Source organism: Onychomys torridus, chromosome 11 (assembly GCF_903995425.1).
Source record: "Onychomys torridus chromosome 11, mOncTor1.1, whole genome shotgun sequence".
Classification (NCBI taxonomy): Eukaryota; Metazoa; Chordata; class Mammalia; order Rodentia; family Cricetidae; genus Onychomys; species Onychomys torridus.
Window position 1 is genome coordinate 41,989,616 of NC_050453.1, and position 19,450 is coordinate 42,009,065.

Here is a 19,450-nt window from a genome sequence, read left to right on the forward strand (position 1 = left end):
TGACACTCTTCAGTATTCAGATATGGAGAATGAGTGTACAATACCATATTGCGTTATGTTATTAGGGAACACATTACCGTGGGGGAATAGAGCTGACCTGCTGCCTACACTGATGAAGTAGTGAAATTCCTATAGTAAAGGATGGCTGTAGAGCTTGGGCATCTGGTTCACAATGAGTGCTTAACAGTGCATGCCAGCTCTCCCTTTTTTTCCCTCTGCTTTTATAACGTAAAAGCAGTTTCTTAGAATTAAGTGTAGTAGAGAAGTACTCAATAAAAGAAAAATGTAGTGTCTCTTTCCAAGAGATGTGCTCAAGAGAAATTAAATTAGGTTCTCTATTCAATTGTCTGATCTTATGCTTGAAGGATCCCTGTTTGTCTGTCAGGAAGCCATGCTCTAGGATATTACTCATGGTGAACACAGTACTTAGTGATAAAGCATTTGCCAGAGACCCCCACATCCCACAACTTTGTGTGAACTATAAAACTGCATTTTATATTTGAATTTTTAAGTCACACATCCACTTTAATTTTTTTTTTTTTTTGTGTTGGAGAGGAAAAGAAACAAACTGTAGCAAGAATCTTAGAAGGTCTTATTAAAAAAATCAAACCTGGGAGCCAGGTATTAGGGTCAATGCTGGAAGATCAGAGAAGCAGAACAAGCCACAGCTTCCTCACCTCGCCAGTTCTCAGTTGGTCCTGTTTCCTCAGACTGGAAGCCTCTGAGTCCTCATCCAGAATCAATCTCAGCTGAGCTGCTGCTCAAAAGCCTAAAAGCTTAACCAACTGTACTTCCTGGTCCTCACGCCTTATATACCTTTCTGCTTCCTGCCATCCCTTCTTGGGATTAAAGGCATGTGTCACCATGCCTGGCTGTTTCCAGTGTGGCCTTGAACTCACAGAGATCCAGACAGATCTTCCTTTGGAATGCTAAGATTAAAGGTGTATGTGCCACAGTTTTCTAGCCTCTGTATCTAGTGGCTGTTCTGTTCTCTGACCCCAGATAAGTTTATTAGTAGGGTGCATAATATTTTGGGGAACACAATATCACCACAACAAATTGTACAAATCATGATGGGGATCCCAAAAGTGAGTGAAGATTTCACTGGCAGATTGACGATGGGCTTTGCTCTCTCTGTCTCTGCGCACGCGCGCGTGTGTATGTGTGTGTGTGTGTGTGTTCGTTCATGTGTATGTGTACATGTGTGGCAGGACATTCATGAACCTGAGTATGCTAGTGTATATGGAGGCCAGAGGTCTTTCTCATTCACTGGCCGTCTTAGTTTTTGAGACAGCATCCCTCATTGAACATGAAACTCTCTGATTCTGCTGCATCATCCCACTTATTCTGCCCATGGATCCTATGGATCCTACTTTCTCTATAATAGACCGGTGCTGAAGTGCCCAGCTTTTTTATGTGGGTAGTAGGGCTGCGAACCTAGGTCCTCATGTTTGCATGGAGTACTTTGCCAGTTGAACCACCCTGCCCCCCAGCCTGGGGTTTTGGTTTTTAATGCTTGGTCTTTGTAGTAATGATGATAGTAATAGTGGGAGACAATGAAGGGGTTTTTTTTTTTGTTGTTGTTGTTGTTGTTGTTGTTGTTTTGCTTTTTAGATTTATTTATTTTTGTTTTATGTGTATGGATGTTCTGTCTGTATGTCTGTGCACATGTCTACAGTACCCATGAAGGTCATGAAGGTGTTGGATCTCCTGGAACTGGAGTCACAGATGGTTGTTAGCAGCCCTGTGGGTGCTGTAAATAACAACCTGGATTCTCAGGAAGAGCAATCACTGCTCTTAACCACTGAGCCATCTCTCCAGCCCCCTCATAGTGGGAAATGCTTAGTTTGGTTGCAATTGAACTCATCCCATAGGAATGTGGGGAGAGAGGTTTCTTGATGTGGTGGTGGGACACAGAATAGGAGTCAAGCTAATGACTTTAAGTTGGAAAATGTCAGGCAGCTCTTTCTCCTCCCAAGCTTAGGATCTGTGAACGGGAACTTAGAACTCTCTCGAGGAGATCAAGCCCTGGAAGCTGTCTGGGAGCTGTATAGGTTGGTGGGAAAGCTCAGGGCTTTGGAGAAGGCTTTCCATTCATCCCTGGCTTCATTCACAAAGACTAGTAGGTCAAACTGAAGCTCACTGCCTCCTGCTGACACAGATAGACAGACAGACAGACATTGGTTGGGTTACACAAATCAGACACAAGTCCAGACAACAAGGACGCCTGTGGACCTGGGACCTCAGCATCTGCAGACCTTGGACACTGGAAGCTCTAAGCAAGAGAACAAGGGGAAGGTTGTGATTTGGGAAGTTCACTCTGGATACTCTTCTCTGTGGGACAGTGTGTGATGTTATTTAGGAAGCGCAGCAGTTGCTATCCAAGTTCAAACTCTAAATCCTTCAGCTTCTCAAGGGAGCAGGCGATTTCTCTTCCTAAGGTAGATGCAGAACTCTGGAACGTTAAGGTTTAGCTCTAGTTTCTAGACTAAATGAACCTCAGAAGCAGAAACAGCAGCATGGTGCAGTAGCCACAAGCATCCCAGGTGCTGGGAGCACTGAGGCAGAAGGATCACTTGGAGTGCCAGGGGTTCGAGGCCAGCCTGGGCAGCAAGACCTGATTTCAAGAAAAGAAAAATAAATGGATGAATAAATAGAGAGTCAGGGCTGCACAGCAAAATCTGAACCCTTAGAAGATGTCCAGAAATAGTATTTTGTGTTAGAAATGTTGAAGAAGTAGTCTGTTGTGGGAAAAACAACTTCCTGTTTTCTCAGGGAAGGCTCCTGGACTCTCTAGGGGCGATCTAGGAAACTCTACTGAGACAGGATGGAGGGGGGATGGGGTTCCTGTGTGGGAAAGGCTGGCTATTGTTTGCTGTTCCGACTCCCCTGGTATTTTCCTGACGTTGAAGGACACTCATTGCAGACCTGGCCATGGGGCTTCATCCTGACAGGTGACTTCGGGCAAGGTCACCGACTGAGGGGTGTTTTGATTGCATTCATTATTGTGAACACGCTGAGGTCTCCTCCTCTGCGTTTCTCCTCTTTATCTATTCTAGAGGCATTGCTTTTCTGTCTCCTCTGAGGTCAGAGACCACAGTGGCAACAAAATACTTCACTTGGAGTGGACACAAAGTGTAAAGGGTCAGCTGCCATGGACACATTCTGAGGACTCCTGGGCAGTGGGAGGCTGAGAAACCAGCTCTGCGAGAGCACTGTTTGGTCACGTTCGATGTACATACTCCCAGCATGGTTGGATTCATACTAACAGAATGCCATTGACTAGAGCCAGGAAAGAATATGCAGGGTTGGCAAGTGGTACATGCTGGCTGGGCCTCGGTGTATTTGCATGATGGAAGGTGCATATGTTGGTGCGTGTGTGTATATGTGCAGTGCAGTGAGAATTTCTTCTGGGTTCTCTGCCCACAAATGCCGTCACAGATTTTGGCACATGCGTAGGTGCCCCGTCTCAGCTTGCTGTCTCTCCTCTTGAAGCCTCTGTGTTTTTACATTCAGCCCATTGCCATCTTTAGTCTGTCAATCCTGTTTTACATAACTGCTTGAAGAGTAAATCTTGTCTAGTTCTTGTCACAGATTTCCCTTGGGGACCTTCTTCCCGGATTTTAGATTTATTTTTATTGTTCTGACCGCGTGTGTATCTGAATGTGGGTATGTGCACATGAGTGCAGGTGTCTGAGGAGGCCAGAGGCATCCGATGCCCTGGACCTGGAGTTAGAGACAGTTGTGAGCCACCTGATGTGGGTGCTGGGAACTGAACCTGGGTCTTCTGGAAGAGCAGCAAGTGCTCGTTCCTGAGTCATCTCTCTGCCCCACTTTTAGATTTATTTTTAACTGCCCCTTGGATGTCAATTGGATGTTTTTAAGTTAGTTCATACCACTATACGAATCATTAGAGGATGGTCAACTCAAGTTGTGTATTTCTATTTTTAATTAATTAATTGGTTAATTAATTAAGTTTGATGTGTGGTGTATGTGTGTTTTTTATTTGTGTGTGTGTGTGTGTGTGTGTGTGTGTGTGTGTGTGTGCACGCATGTGCAGGTGCGTGCATGGGTATGTGTAGGCTAGAGTTTAATGCCTTCAGTGTCTCTCCACCTTACTTTTTGAGACAGGGTCACTGAACCTGGAACCCACTCATTGACTGGAGTGGCTGGCGTGCATGCTCCAAGGATTCACTCACCTCCCAGTGCTAGGGTTACAGATGTGTTCTGGCGGCTCTTAGTGGGTGTTGGGGATCCAGACTCGTACTCAGGTGGTCATGCTTGCTTCCCAGGAACTTTAAAGGAGCCATGTCCCCAGCTCCTCAAGTCTGGTAGTTTCTAAAGAGGACTCAGTACTTCTCCTACAGCCCACTTCGATTTTCTTTTATGGTGACACTATTTGTGTACAATCACCCATGACAGAAATCGGGTAAATATCTCTGATTCTTCCTTTGCCTTTGTCTTTTACCTCTGCATATAATTACTTGCCAAGTCTTCAAGGTTTTCTTTTTATGTCTTAAACATTCTGTCTCTAATCAGCTCTTTGCCTAGTACCAGTTAAGATCTTTCTGCATACACCTCTGCAGTACACTTCACCAATTATTTCCTAGCTTTAGCGGTCCTCATCAGTTCATTCCTCAGTACCCGTTTCTCTGACTACAGATAGAGTGCACCCTCACCATTGGCTTCCCATTTCCCAGAGGCTCTGGCATCTCCACCCCTGGGGTGTGTACATCATTTAAATCCTCTGTAGTCAGGCAGGCCTCCGCTGACTGTCTAGCCAAGCCATCATCCCCGCTGTCACATTTGCCTCTGCAGCTGTCTCCTCCTCATGCTTCATTCTCCTTAATGACTTTGTTTATGCCGGGCTCTGTGCCCACTGTGCCCTGGCCAACATTGTGCAGTCACAGTGTGGGCACCGCCTACTCAGGAAGCCTTTTCTGGCACCTCCAGCACACTGGGTCCCTCTTGGTGTTTGTCTCTCCATATCTCACTCACATTGAGTTACGTTGGGACTCATAAAATGATAGTCCCAAGTAGGTACGTCAGCATTTTGGGTGCTTTGTACTGAAGGACAGGGGTGCAAAAATGAGACCTTCCTGACCTTTTGACTTTTCTTCGTTTATCTCCTCAAACAGAAGCTAAACCACTTCTTCCCCAAAGCTGTTGGAAGATCTAAAATGTTACTCAAAACGCAGACCATCTTTCTGTGTAAAATTTGGCCATAAATAAATTATACCCAACCTACACCCTCTGGTAATAGCTACTAGGAGCCTCATTCCAGAAGGGGTTCTGCTCTGTACCCAGAGGAAGACACATGTGGTGGTTTGAACGAGATGTTCCCCAGATTCTTGGGAACCTGAATACTTAGTCCCTAGTTGGTGGTGCTACTGGGGTGAATTTAGGAGGTGTGCCCTTCCTTACTGGGGGAAGTATGTCACGGGGTGGGGGGTAGGGAGCTGGAGGTTGGGGGGTTGAAGCTGGGCTTTGTGGTTTCAAAAGCCACGCGCTGTTTCCAGTGCTCTCCCTCTAAGTCTGGTTTAGAGTTTGAATGTGAGCATTCAGCTCCAGCCACATGTGTATCTACCAGCTGCAATGTCCCCCAACCCCAACCCCAATGGCGATGGACTCTTATCCCTCTGGGACCCAGGCCTTCCTCCTACAAGTCGCCTTGACCATGGCATCTCATCATAGCGGTAGAAAAGTTACTACTACATCGCACTCTACAGGAAGAGTCTCGCTGGGTCCACCCCTTGTTCTGCTGCCCAGGTCATGCCCCCGTTGCCCAGTTTAGTCTCTACGTGGCTGTCCATTCTTCACTAACTGCGTGCACAAGCACCCTGCTTTCCCTGAGCCTTCTTTTCTGAAGACTCATAGGTCATGGAAGACTTTGAATGTATAATTTGCTGTAAGTTTTACCTGTTAATCTGTCTTTAGTTGTGCAGATGGAACCTGTGGCCTTACGATGGGTAAAAACTAGTACCTTCTGCTTCTGTGCTTCTCATGGCTTCCTTTCATGTTTCCTCTACTTGTACTCAATAGCAAGGCTGTTTAGAGTGTAAGGCTTCGCTGGCTAGTGGTACTGTCACATTAATATGTGAGTGAATAACTAGATAAAGAGATAGAAAAAGTATCTATTCTCTCTCTGCTCACTACATGCTGCTAACATGTTGACCTCATCTAATAAAAGTATGGGACACACTATCAGTATGGAAATTCCTAAACAAATCACTGTGAAATTTAATATAATCAATACTATATTATATATATATATAACCATATATAATCAATCCTACCATAGGATACCTCTCCAGAGGATGTGAAATAATTTAATTACACAAAAAAGAAACCTGAGGTCCCCTGTTACTACAACACTATTTACATTAGTCAAGGTGTGGGATTGTGGGTGAGTGAGTTGTAAAAGCATGGTGTATATGCACACAGTGCAATCTTATCCATCCTTAAAAGGATGCTGTTACTTCCAGTAACATAGACAGAACTGGAGACATTATGTTAAAGGAAATAAGCCAAGCACAGAAAGACAAATGCCACATATTCTCACTCAGTTGTGGCTGTTTAAAAAGTTGTCATGTCAGATAGAATAGAGGATTTTAGAAATTAGGAAGGGGGAGGGGAGGCAGCTAATGAGAAGGTGTGTAATTAGGATTGTAGACAATGGTATTAATTATGCACTTCAAAACAGCTAGAGAGGAATATAAAGGTAGGAAACATGCAGAGGTGATAATATTTGCTGTGATAGAAATGTTAATTATCCTGATTTGCTCACTTCAAATCATAAACAAGTCTTGACTTACCCTACCCATAAATAAGTACATACATGTGTATGTATCTATGAGACTCATATTTATATTTAAAATAAGGAGTAGATTTTTTAAAGTAGTATGGGGAGGTCCCAAATACCACATGAGACTTTCTTATATGCTCACAAAATATTTAGTTAGTTATTGTTCATCTGCAATTAAAATTTTGTTCAGCATCCTTTAACTGGTATGTTAGCCTAGCAATAGAAGAGTAGATGTTCACACCGTGCTGAGGCTGGTGTTAATCTTGCATTCTGATCCCAGAGTTTTCATGAGCTTTGGCAATTAGGAATTTGCACATACAGCTAGGTTACTTGGTCAGAATTGTAGATATTTATGCCATGGGCATTAGGCATGCTCTCTTAGAAGAAGCTGAGCTCTGGTAGCAAAAGGGTTGACAAAAAAAACAGCCATGCAGCATTTTTGTGGCCTTGGTATCATGGTCTTGTCAGCAAAGTCATGGGTTCTGATTAAACCCAGATTGAGCTATTTCCTGTTAGCGTGCTAACCCACAGGGCAGGCTCAAGCCTCCTTGCCTGGCTTTCCAAGTCTGACTTACTAAACGCTTGTCTGCCAAGGGTTCTACCCATTTCTTTTAAACTTCAATTAGAAGTTATTAAGATACTACAAACAAAAATTGGTTCTGAAGTCTCTTTAAAGAATTATGGACCTATCGAATCTTTTGCTTAAAAAATTAAACTTTAACATTTTTGTTTATCCAGTCTGGTATTTGGTAGATGAAATTTAAAAGAAGATATTCTTTTACACTTATTTATTTAGGTAGGTAGGCGTGTGTGTGTGTGTGTGTGTGTGTGTGTGTGTGTGTGTGTACACCATGATGCACTTTTGGAGGTCAGAGGACAACTTCTGGGAGTCAGGTCCTGCCTTCCACCACTTGGGTCCATTGTATTGAATCTAGGTGGTCAGTCTTGATGACAAGCACCTGTACCAATGAGCAATCTTGCCGGCCTAGTGGCTATATTTTTATATTTCATTTCTGTACAACTTCATTTCAAAATGATTTCAATAATCAGCAGATAATTTTAAGATTTTGTTTGTTTGTTTTGTGAAAATGTACTCTGTTTGAATATTGGTCAGTTAGAACTCACCTTGAAACAAAGCAAAACAAAATCCTGGTCTGTCCAGTGACAGCAAGCAGCCTCTAGGGTATTCATTAAGAATATAGAAACTACAGGAAACATTAAGCAAGTGCATGGACCACTCCAAACTCATTGTTGAATTTTGTAAGAATGATCCCAGCACAACTCTGTACTTTATTTTATGATACTGTGGCTTGCTCATTGCATTCACAAATAAGCCTCTTGGTCCGAGCACCAAGGTCTCTTCAGTCACCATGCTTCTTGCTGACGCACAGAGAGAAACACCAGGGAGCAGGAATCATTCAAGACACAAAGGAGAATCCTGCGTCCAGACGGAAAGGAAGCAAACACAGAAGAGGAGGCTGCCTAGGGCAGCCATTCCATTCCTCAGGGAGCAGCTTGGCGGCTTGCCAGACCTGCTCTCTGTGGGGACCATGTGGTCGGTCACATTCTCTGACAAGCACTTTTCTCCATGTTTGAGTTCTTGGTCACATCACTATCAGTGAAAAATTAGTTCTTTTAAGCCATCACTACTTTCAATAAGAAAAGTCTAGTTTTTGAGTGGAGTTTGCATTTCAAAGTAAGGTAAGACTCATCATCTCACAAAACTGCTTGCGAAGGGAGCCCTGGCATTATCACAAAGTAAGGAAGCTTAATTTAAAATTAGAGCCTGACCTTTCCTCCCAACGAAGAGGCTGTGCCTTGTGCCAGGAACTCTGGCATTGAATGCTTTTTTAACAACTACTACATTATTGTGTAGGCAGGTAATTATTTTGACAGAGTCTTTGAAGTACAAAGCAAAACCTACAAAACATCCTTACATTTTAGTATTACATTAAGAAAGAGATCAAAGAAGTCGGGCAGTGGTGGCACACGCCTTTAATCCAGCACTGGGGAGGCAGAGCCAAGTGGATCTCTGTGAGTTCAAGGCCAGCCTGGGCTACAGAGCAAGATCCAGGACAACCAGAGCTGTTACATGGAGAAACTTTGTCTCGAAAAATGAAAAAAAAAAAAAAAAAAAAAAAAAAAAAAAGGAAGGAAGGGAGGGGGGGAGGGGGGGAGGGAGGGAGGGAGAAGATAAAAGAGATACAGATGTTTTTAGATAAATGTCTTTATTGTATTTAAGATTTTATTTTTACTGTTTATTTATTTATCTATGTATTGATAAAGGGTCTCATTTTGTATTACAAGCTGACCTGGAATTTAATGTGTAGCTCAAGCTGGCCTTGAGTTTAAAGCAATCCTTTTGCCTCAATCTATGGATGGCTGGGCGGATCAGTGTGAGCCATAGGCCTGGCTATTTAGCATTGTATTTTATAATGTCTTCACTTATATTTTTCTCTCCTAAAGTAGGAAGTGGTACATTGTAGTTTATTCTGAAGTTGTGTAAGATGCTCTTAAAATAAAGGGATGGACACGGGATATGTATCATACCTAGGTACTAGATTTTGATGTCATATGTGGACACTTTCAAGCCTAAGAAAGTCAGCAATAAGGAAATGTCTTTGACTTTATTGAACTCTGGAGTCTCCAAACTTGACACAAAACCTTCTCTTAAAACAAAACAAAACAAAGCAAAACAACCTAATCTTTTACAGTACATACTCAAAGTAGTGCTGGTGCCTAGTGATTAAAAACGTAATTACAGTTTGAGACATACATCTTTCACTCATTGTTTCTGCTCTAAGTTAATTGGAACTTCTGTGGGAACAGATGAGCACTATGGCTTAGCCAGCAGTAACCCAGTACAGAGTGGAAAAGAACAGCGCCTAGGCCTTGATCAGAGCCAGGAGTCTACGAGCCCTAAAGGAGACCTCTGTCCTTGGACATTTTTCTTTTATAAACCTTTTATTTATGTGTGTATATGTGTTTGCATGCACATGCATGCATGTGTGCCACATGTATGTTTGTGCCCAAAAAGGTCAGAAGAAAATATCAGATCCTCTAGAGCCCAAGTTACAGGCAGTTGTGAGCTGCCTGGCATGGGTTCTGGGAACTGAAATTGAGTCTTCCAGTAGAGTAGGAAGCATGAGCTGCTGAGCCATCTCTCCAGCCTCATCCTCAGAAAACTAAAAAATGAAATAAGGAAACAGAGCCTTGCACCATTTACACCACAGTCCTTCCATCAGTTCCCATCAGCAGTTAGACAGACCGACATTCAGCTGGTCTAACCTAACGTGGGTGCTGCCATGCGGGTCTCTCTGAAAGCAATCCCTGGGTTATTTCCTTCCTGCAGTTTAACTTCTGACAGGCGAAGGAAAAGCAAATGCAGAACTTGGGAGCCACACTTGTCGTTAGAGACTCCTGTCTCTTTTGTCACCGTGATTTCCCTAGGACTGTTTCAGTTTAGGACTTCAGGCGACCTCTCCTAAGTAATTCAATTTATAGTTCAGATAAATTGCCTGGTAGTTCTTTGCACCAATGAGAATAATTATTTGCTTTGGAAACAGATTTATTGTAGAACTCTTGGTAGGTCAGTTTCCTTAGCACCCACAAAGGAGTTCAACTTGGAAATGACATCTGCTTGTGATTAGCTAGGCACAGATTTACTGAGAATACAAGGCACACCCTTATTTTTCTCAAGTTTGATTCTCTTTGCTCACCCTCAGTTTTCAAGCCCTTCACATTTTATCACCGATCTTTCTGCATTATGGTTTATGTGTACAATGTAATGTACAATGATACTGTACGTTTGCTTTTCTATGCTAGCTGTTTCTCATAAGCACATATTTTTCTGTGTTTGCAAATTTCCCGAGGGCAGGGCTGTGCACCCACGACCCTTCCCATTGCTTCCCTGGGAGGAGCCCCATGCCACACAGGACAGCTGTTTCTCACCCAGTTCTCTTGGCTGCTAGTGGTATGAAAGTAGACTGTACATTGCTATCTCTGAACTGACGACTGTCGATCATGGTGAGATCTCCATAGGGTACCATTGGAAACAGACTTCCACCATTGCTGCCTTTTCAAGCTGTGACCATGATGTCAGCTAGCTCATACAAACCCTATGCATATATATGTTTGTGTGTATATATGTGTATGAAAATGTGTATATCATTTTAAATCAATCAGCTTTCCAAAACCACTGTGTGTTGACTCTTGGTAGGCACTGTCTTTACAAAGAGGATCCAGTAGTTGACATTTGCTAAACTCTATCCGGGCGATAGAAAAATGTCTTTGATAAAGTATTTCCAGCACCCTTGCTGTAACTAGGGATGGAAGGAGAAGCTGTTGAATAGCTACGAAGTAATAATCTCTCTTTCTTCAGAGAGAAAGGGAAGCTACCTCCGCACTCTTGCCTCCATGGTCACTGTTCTGCCACACTGTGTTCTCAGGAGAGCACATTGCTTTACGGGACATTCAAAGTTGTATGAGAAACATATACAGAAACACTGACTTTAGCTATTACAGCGTTTTCAGGATGCTAATAATGGATTTGTCCCATAGGTTGAAGGGGACCAGCTGCCTCCAGGTCACACAGTCAGTCAATATGAGACCTGTAAGATCAGGACCATCAAAGCTGGCACGCTGGAGAAGCTTGTGGAGAACCTGCTGACGGCTTTTGGGGACAATGACTTTACCTACATCAGCATCTTCCTGTCGACCTACAGAGGCTTTGCCTCGACTAAGGAAGTACTGGAATTGCTGCTGGACAGGTAAGGTGAAAGGGTGAGCCCTGAAGCCAGCCTAAGGCTGTACCTGGGCACAGAGTGTGGCTCAGTATCAAGGGCACTGGGAAGGCCGGAGGGAGGAGTAAGGAGAGAGGCTGAAAAGGCCAGCCCCTGGAACTAGTGGCATGCAGAGAGTCAATTATATGGTCTATTTCCAGGGTAAGGAAATCTCATTCAAATAGTTCATAAAGGCTGGATACGGTGGTACATGCTTCTAATCTTGGTACTCAGGAAGCTGAGCCAGCCCGGACCACATGGTAATGCTTTGTCTTAGAAGCTAAAGGAAAACCAAGCAATAGCTGAAACCTATAAAAAAAAAATCAGTAGAAGAGTTAAAAGTAGGTATCATAAGCAGAGAGTCAACTATTTATAAATTTCAGTTTCTGCTGCTACCCCCTAATTTCAAATTTGATTCAGATTAACTTTCAATTTTTATAATTTCTGTACAAGTACACAACCAGCCAGTAATCTCCTTGTTCTGGCGACTGCATGTGCTCAGAGGTATGAAGTGTAGCTCCATCCTGGATCCCGAGAAGCAGCTGATGAGTCAGGGCTTTGGCAATGACAGTCCTGACTGTCAACACTCACGTTGTATTCAGTGTTACAGACGTGTATGAGTGACATCAGTGCTCCATGTCGGTAAGGAACATGTGTACCTGAGCACTGTACACTGTAACTCACATTTGGACAAATCTTTCTGTCTCTCCCTTACTTTTGTTTTGTTTATAAAAACTTAGACATTTTATAAATGTGTCATTTATTGGTGAAACTATTAAGGCCACTCCACGTAGTTAAAAGGGAGGTTTATTTTGTGGGGTAGCTTACAAATGAAGGGATAGGTTGTAGGGTCTGGCAAAGGTATGGCGCAGTCCGGCGGTGTCCTCTGGAGAACTCTCTCGGTCTGCCTCCAGCGTCCAGGGTCCCAGAACCAAGAGAGAGACCTCCTTTCCATCCTGAGTCTTCTGCTTCCCTCCTCTGCCCTGCCTTGTGGGTGTGACCATTACCCAAGCCTCAGTGGGGGTTGGAACTTCAGGCCAAGGCTGGGATGGCTACCCACTACAGTCATTATGTTAACTTGATCCTGGGACAAAGAAAATTGTCAGCTAAACAATTCTTTTAGAATCATGAGACTCCTCACTCAGATCCTCATAGTCTGGGGTTTCCTGCCTAAGGAAGGAAGTAGGAGCCAATGCTTTTGTTAGGCTCGTTATATATGTGTGTTTGTATGTGTATATGTGTGTGTGTGTGTGTGTGTGTGTGTGTGCGCGCGGGCGCACACGCTTAATTTTAAAAGTGTATGCAATCATGTTGAAAGTGTTAAAAAGTCCTATACTATGGAAGGTATGAAAAGAAATATTAAAGTTTTCTTAAATTGCATTTTTTTCTCAAGTAACACTTATTAGGTTTTAAAATATAAATATTAGTACAAAGAACAAAATTAAATAAATCACTGTCTAAACAGACAAATAATGTAATATTAATAATTAAAAATAGAAGTAATCCATATATATGATGAAAGTTCACACAATTCAGAAAATTATAAAAGTGAAAAGTGAAATTTCCTTTTCTCTTGGTTTCCTAGTCCCATTGCACCATGGTGATCTTTTGTATTCTTCCTCAAAATTTATAGACATAAACTTATAGGCATATCTCCTTAATATACAATATATCATATACATTGTCTTTATAGGCTTATTTATTTATTAGATGTGTTTATTGAGTACATTGCAAGAGCGTACCAGTCCTAGCAGTAGCAACAGTACTTCCTCCCTATAAAGATTTATAGCACATACATGATATAAACTGAATCAAGCAGAGTACACAGTGTAGCCTACAATTTTCATTTTTACATATTTATGCATTTTGGAAATATTTTTGTTTGTTCAATGAATCAGCATATGTAAAAGGCTTATAATAGTGGCTAGCATGTTGAAGGTTCAAGAAATATGTTATTTCAAAATAAGCACATATAGGTGGATTTTCTAGCTTTTTTTGATGGCTTTCTAATACTTGCTGAGTTGATAATTTCATGGACAGAGAATTAAGCACTTTCTAGTTTTTAAAATTCTTTTTAAGAAATTGTGAGCACAATACTGCAAGGAACATCTTCATGCATATGCATAGTTTCTGGATGCTTTTTGAGACTCTGATAGGATAAGCTCATAGTAGAGTAACTAATGCACCAAAATGTAGAGTTTTAGAAGCCCGCCAGATTGGCCTCCAGAAGGTTGCACCAGCCACACTGCTGCTCTGAGTATCCTACCACAGGCCAACATTCCCCAGCTGGTGATGGTCTGTCTCTTCAGCTGAGCTATCTTTACTGTGATTTGATTGTTGACAGGTTGTTTGGGGTTGCCTGCTTCTTGTATTTATGAGTAGAGTTTGCTATTTCAAAAGATACTTACTGATCATTTGTTTTGTGTGACCTCTTTTCCTGTCCTATACTCTTTCCCTTTGAACTATTTTAATCTAATTATTAATCATCTAATTATAATTCTTTGTACATTAAAGGGATTGGGGTTTTTTTTTGCTTATAATTGTGTTGGAAATATTTTTTCCTAATTTGTTCTTTGCTTTTAACATCTGTTTATTAAAGATTTGTGTATAATTATTTTATGTAATAGTTCTGTCTGTCTTCAGAAAGGATTTGAATAAACAATTTTCTATCCCAGGTTATGGTTATTGACAAGAATAGATTTGTCCTCAAAATATTTGTTAGCTTCTTGTCACTATGACACATAGCTGTCACAATCAATTTATGAAGGGAAAAGGTCTGTTTTTGGCTCAGAGTCTTGGAGGTTTCAGTCTGTGGACAGTCTGCTGCTGTCACAGTGTGTCCTGGTGGGGATGTGCAATTGAGTGTGTCATGGTGGGCATGTGCAGTGGAGCAAAGCTGCTCAACTTTGAATACAGAGTGAAGAGAAGGAGATTCGAGGTCTTGCCATCTTTTCTTGAAAGAGACCAGACTGCCAAGTAGGTACTGCCATAGAAGGTTCTACCACCTTCCAGGAGCCCCACCCTGGGAATCAGTCTTTTAATACATAGACATTTGTGGGGCACAAGATCCTAAACAGTGGGTCACACCCAGGGAAGTTACTGGGTGAGTGTTCACTTGTGTGCTCACATTCAGGGACACTCATGAAGCATGTATTCTTTATGGCGCACTGATCTGGCCATGGGTTGTGCACTACTTCGTAAGGAGCTGTGCCATTTTCTGCATGATAGGACTTGAGGAAATAGTAATCCTGGAATAACATATGAGTTTGGTGATTCATTTTTTTATTGTGGTTCTTACATAATCGTTCATATCTGTAAGTAGAAATTGGAGAATTACGTGAATTTTCTCTTTCCAATACTTTATAGCTGTAAAAAGATGGAGCCTGGTAACTGTTGGCAGGCAGTGTGCGGAAATGAAAATCCCTTACAAGGTCACTTTGAAATCGGTGACCTCTTCTCCACAGGAGGTAACTTCACTGATAATAGCCCACAGATGTCCCCAGTGCGTAGAGGAGTACACAGAAGCTCCAGCTGTCTGTCTTAAAGACTGGACACACACACCAGGAATTAGAGTGTTTAGTCTATGACTTTTATTTGATGATTTTTTTTTGTCTTTTCATTGTTTTATGGATAGACAAATTGGGATTTTTTTTTTCCCCCAAACACTAACTGGATAACAATGATTAAATAGTAGATCCAACCTGAATTCAGGTCTCACTGAGTTCCAGCTATCAGTTGAAGCATAGCTAAATGGAGAATTAGGACTTGGTCTGCAGCGTGTGAGCAGGCTTAAGGCTGACTCAAGTGCAATCGCGTAGTTCCGTCCGCTGCTTGTTTCTGAAACCAGAGGCTGGAGTCTGAGTACCTGTGCAGTGTGATGCGAGGGTCACACTCTGCACCGCCATCTGTGGATGCAGACGACTTAGCTTCTGCCCTCAGCTGGTTCAGAGATGGAGTACTATGATGCGGCTGGTGCTTAAGCTCTGGAGCCCTTCACTTGCAGGAATCTCTCCATGATCCTGTAGTTGTAGTTGGAGTTTTTCCTGCCTGGCCCACAGTCTAGGACAAATCTCTCTTACCTGCCAGTCCCACAGTCACTCAGACCCAACCAAGTAAACACATAGAGACTTACATTGCTTACAAACTGTATGGCCGTGGCAGGCTTCTTGTCATCTACTTCTTCTATCTTAAATTAACCCATTTCTGTTAGTCTATACTTCGCCACGTGGCTTGTGGCTCACCAGTGTCTTTACATGTTGCTTCTCATGGCAGTGGCGACAGTGTCTCTCCCCAGCCTTCTACTTCCCAGAATTCTCCACTCTCTTGTCCCGCCTATACTTCCTGCCTGGCCACTGGCCAATCAGAACTTTATTTACACAGAGCGATATCCACAGCATGTAGTCTTAGTTTTGTATTCCTCTTCCTTGGGAGGACCCCTCAAACTGCAAAGGCCAGTTCCATCAGACTTCAATCCACCCTTCAGGACTTAATATTTTTCTGCACAAGAGAAGGTTGCCACTCATGGTCTAAGTAAATCATCATACTCGGGGGTATAAAACAGAGTTCTAATACGTGGTGGTATAGGAGTTCAGAGAAATAAATCCCATTTATTTTGCTTTCTCTGCAGAAATTTAACCTTGTCTGTCTGTGTGCCAACCTCAACAAGAATATTTCTTCCTCAGTCCATTTCTTACTCACACTGAAATCTTGTGGCCATGTTTCAAGTCTCCCCAGAAATCCAACTGTAGATTCGGTGAAATGCTATGCTCTTAAATTGGCTGTTAGGATTGTTTGTTTGTTTGTTTGTTTGTTTTTCAAGACAGGGTTTCTCCATGTAGCTTTGCACCTTTCCTGTAACTCACTCTGTAGACCAGGCTGACCTCGAACGCACAGAGATCTGCCTGCCTCTGCCTCCTGAGTGCTGGGATTAAAGGCGTGCGCCACCACCACCACCACCGGCTGGCTGTTAAGATTTTTAATGCCTATAACAAGGAGGAAGCAATTGATTGTCCAGCCTCACCTATTCTGAAGATGAGCATTTGAAATACCATTTTCATACCAATCGGCTCATTTGTGAGCCTCAGGTAGAATTTATAAGGTGTTTCCTTTGCCGTCTGCCGTAGATTGAGAAGGAACATGGAAAGCTGATTGCAGTATGTGCTAATCCATTAATAACCAGACAAGAATAGTTGTATACTGATGTTGCATTGTTTATTTCCCACCAGAGCGTGGCTTATTTGAAGTTGAACTTTGATTTCCCTCAAGACTTCAGTTGTGGTTTTTTGTGTAGTGAACTGTTTATTTTCTGGGATTTCTTTTTAATCTTTTCATAGTTCTATTTTTTCCTTTTTCTAATATGGGTCTGTGTGATTGACAAATAGACAGTGGTCTGAAGTCATGAATAGCTAGTGTCTTGTTACGTTATACTCTGTTGGGATGATGGGAGCCTCACAAGGGCTCCTGTTTGCTGTGCTTTTGCCGTGGCCCAGACTTAACTCTGGATTTCGTTGCTTCCTTTTCACCCAAGAGGAAGTTACTCCATTGGGGTTTGACTATGTTGGGGCTTTGAGATTTTATTTTCTCTAATGTCAAGCATACACATCACTCAAAGCAGTCTGATTTTGCCACTCCCCTGTTTAAAGAAGTAGTGAGCAAATACCACTGAAAATGCCTCACCTCAAATGCTGGCAGAGACCCACTTCAGCGAGCAATCTTCAGTGAGAGCTGGGAATGTCCTACAGAGCTGTGGATCCTGCTGTTTTCTCAGACAGTCTCACTTTCTCTGATAACTAAGTTAGCAAAATGTGGAACAGGGAGAACCAGGTCTCCAGAAACCCTGGGCAAGCCATTTTCAGCCCTCAGGTCAGCGTGGAAAGCATCAAATTCTCCTGCACAGCACAGCAACTGAATTCCCTCAGAGGAGAACTCTTGGGGATCTTAAAGGTTGAAGCCATCCATAAACCTATGCTCTAAGATGATAGTTTGGTTTATGTCACAGAGACAAGGTTAATCAGTAGTAGGTCTTTGAATGAATTTCTTCTTCCCATATCTGCTTGCCATGTGTTTCCACAGACTTTATCTCATACCGTTTATTTATCATAACTCTGTCTTTACAAATGGGAAAACAGTGGCTCAAAAGCAGTCAGTCAGCAAACAGCAGAGAGGGGATTAAAGCTACATTCAGACCCTCTCTCCTGGTATGCCCCAGCACCTCCCATGCTAACTCCAAAAGAAGGGGTAACTAGGGAACCCTTCTAAGTCATCCTCCTCACTGCTTCCTCCATCCATTTTCTGATGATGCCTCCTTCACAAACCTGGGAGCAGTTCACTACGCCATAGTACTCTCGTTTGTCAGCTCCAGCATTACTTAGCAGCAGTTTAATACGAAGTATTCGTGTTATAAGCTGGTGTGTGAACAATGGTGGCGGAGCTTGCCACGGTCCCCACTGTCTTAAATTTGTAACACTCAGCAAGCCAGTATACAAAAAGATGTGTTATAATTAAAACTGCCGTGACCCTCATGCCTAGAAGTTCAGCACTTTGGAGGTTGAGGCAGGCGGATCACTGTGCATTTGAGGCTAGCCTGGGATACAGACTGGGACCTTGTCTCAACCTCCTCCCATCAAAATGTTTTAAATTTACTTTGGAGGATTTTTTCTTAGGCCCCAAATACTTCCTTCTTTCGGAGTTTTAGGGTGTTTTATGAAAAAAGTGACCTCTCTTTCAGCCATGAGATTTGTGTGTTAGGCACATGTGCAATGCTGGAGTGGGGCAATCTTAGATTGGTTTCCACTTTGCACTCTGCCTTACTTTTAAGCGTCCCTCAGTGTCTGTGTGGCGGAGGCTTGGATGCTAGTGTGGTGCTGTTGGGGGTGGGGGCCGGAGCTGTGGAACTTGAAGATCTAGATGAGCCATAGTGTGAGGTCTCCAGATTGTTGGGGGATATGCCCTCAATGAGGACAGGGAACCCACTTCCCTCTTTCACTTCCAGGCTATGAGGTAAGCAGGTTTGCTCTGCCATGTCTCCCATTGTGATGTACTGCCTTGCCCAGGTAGGCGAAAGCAACAGGGCCAACCAGGCACGGACCAAATCGAACCCAAATGACCATATTCTCTTTGTCAATTGATTAGCTCAGGTGCGTGTTACAGTGAGGGGAAGCTGACTGGCTGGCTAACACATGCTCCTTCCCCGCTCCAGTCCTGAGAGTTGGGTTCCTTAGCCATACGAAAGCCACGTTAGGTAACACAATGGTTGTAAGGTTCTTCTTCTTTAGCTTGATAGTGCAGGTGAATTAATTTTTACTCTAAGAACTGGAACGTGACTGGTGTTTTCCCTTTTTTTGCGGCATTTATGATGATCTGAAATTTCCATGTTTATGTTGCCCATTCTTGGACTGCTGCCCCTACCGTGCCTCAGAGAGGATTGATGCTTGCAGTGGGAGTTTAGGAACACTGCCTGACAAATGAAAGTTATCCATGTCTGTTGGAGTGTTCTGGAAGGTAGAGCAGTGAATGCCACCCAGATTGTGTTCATATCTAGTGGGAAGGTAGAACCTGCCTGTTGAGTGGACCATCCCATCAAGGAAGTGAGGACAAATATATGGTTTTAGTTAAAAAACAAAACAAAACACATTCCTTTGGCAGGTATGAACTGGTACTAGTATATGTTGTAAAAGGCACACCATACAAATGCATTCAGATCTCAAATGCTTCCTTTATGAATAAGCGCATTTGAAATGTATGCAGTATGTTCCAAATGACATTTTGTTAAACTTCACTTAAAAATAAGTTTTCATTTAGTTCTGAAGTTAAACTATGCACTTGAAAAACAGTCTTAGATTCATGCTGGCGTGGCGCCCAGAGA

The 19,450-nt window shown here is 42.7% G+C and overlaps 1 protein-coding gene across 3 annotated transcripts in view; it reads left to right on the plus strand.

The window, feature by feature from the left end:
- Rgl1 (ral guanine nucleotide dissociation stimulator like 1) overlaps window positions 1–19,450 on the plus strand; it is a 260,603-nt gene that overhangs the window by 175,506 nt on the left and 65,647 nt on the right. For all 3 annotated transcript variants that reach the window (XM_036202127.1, XM_036202129.1, XM_036202128.1), the window contains one exon: window positions 11,366–11,574. In XM_036202127.1, the coding sequence (XP_036058020.1) occupies window positions 11,366–11,574 (209 nt within the window). The remainder of the gene's footprint in view (window positions 1–11,365; window positions 11,575–19,450) is intronic.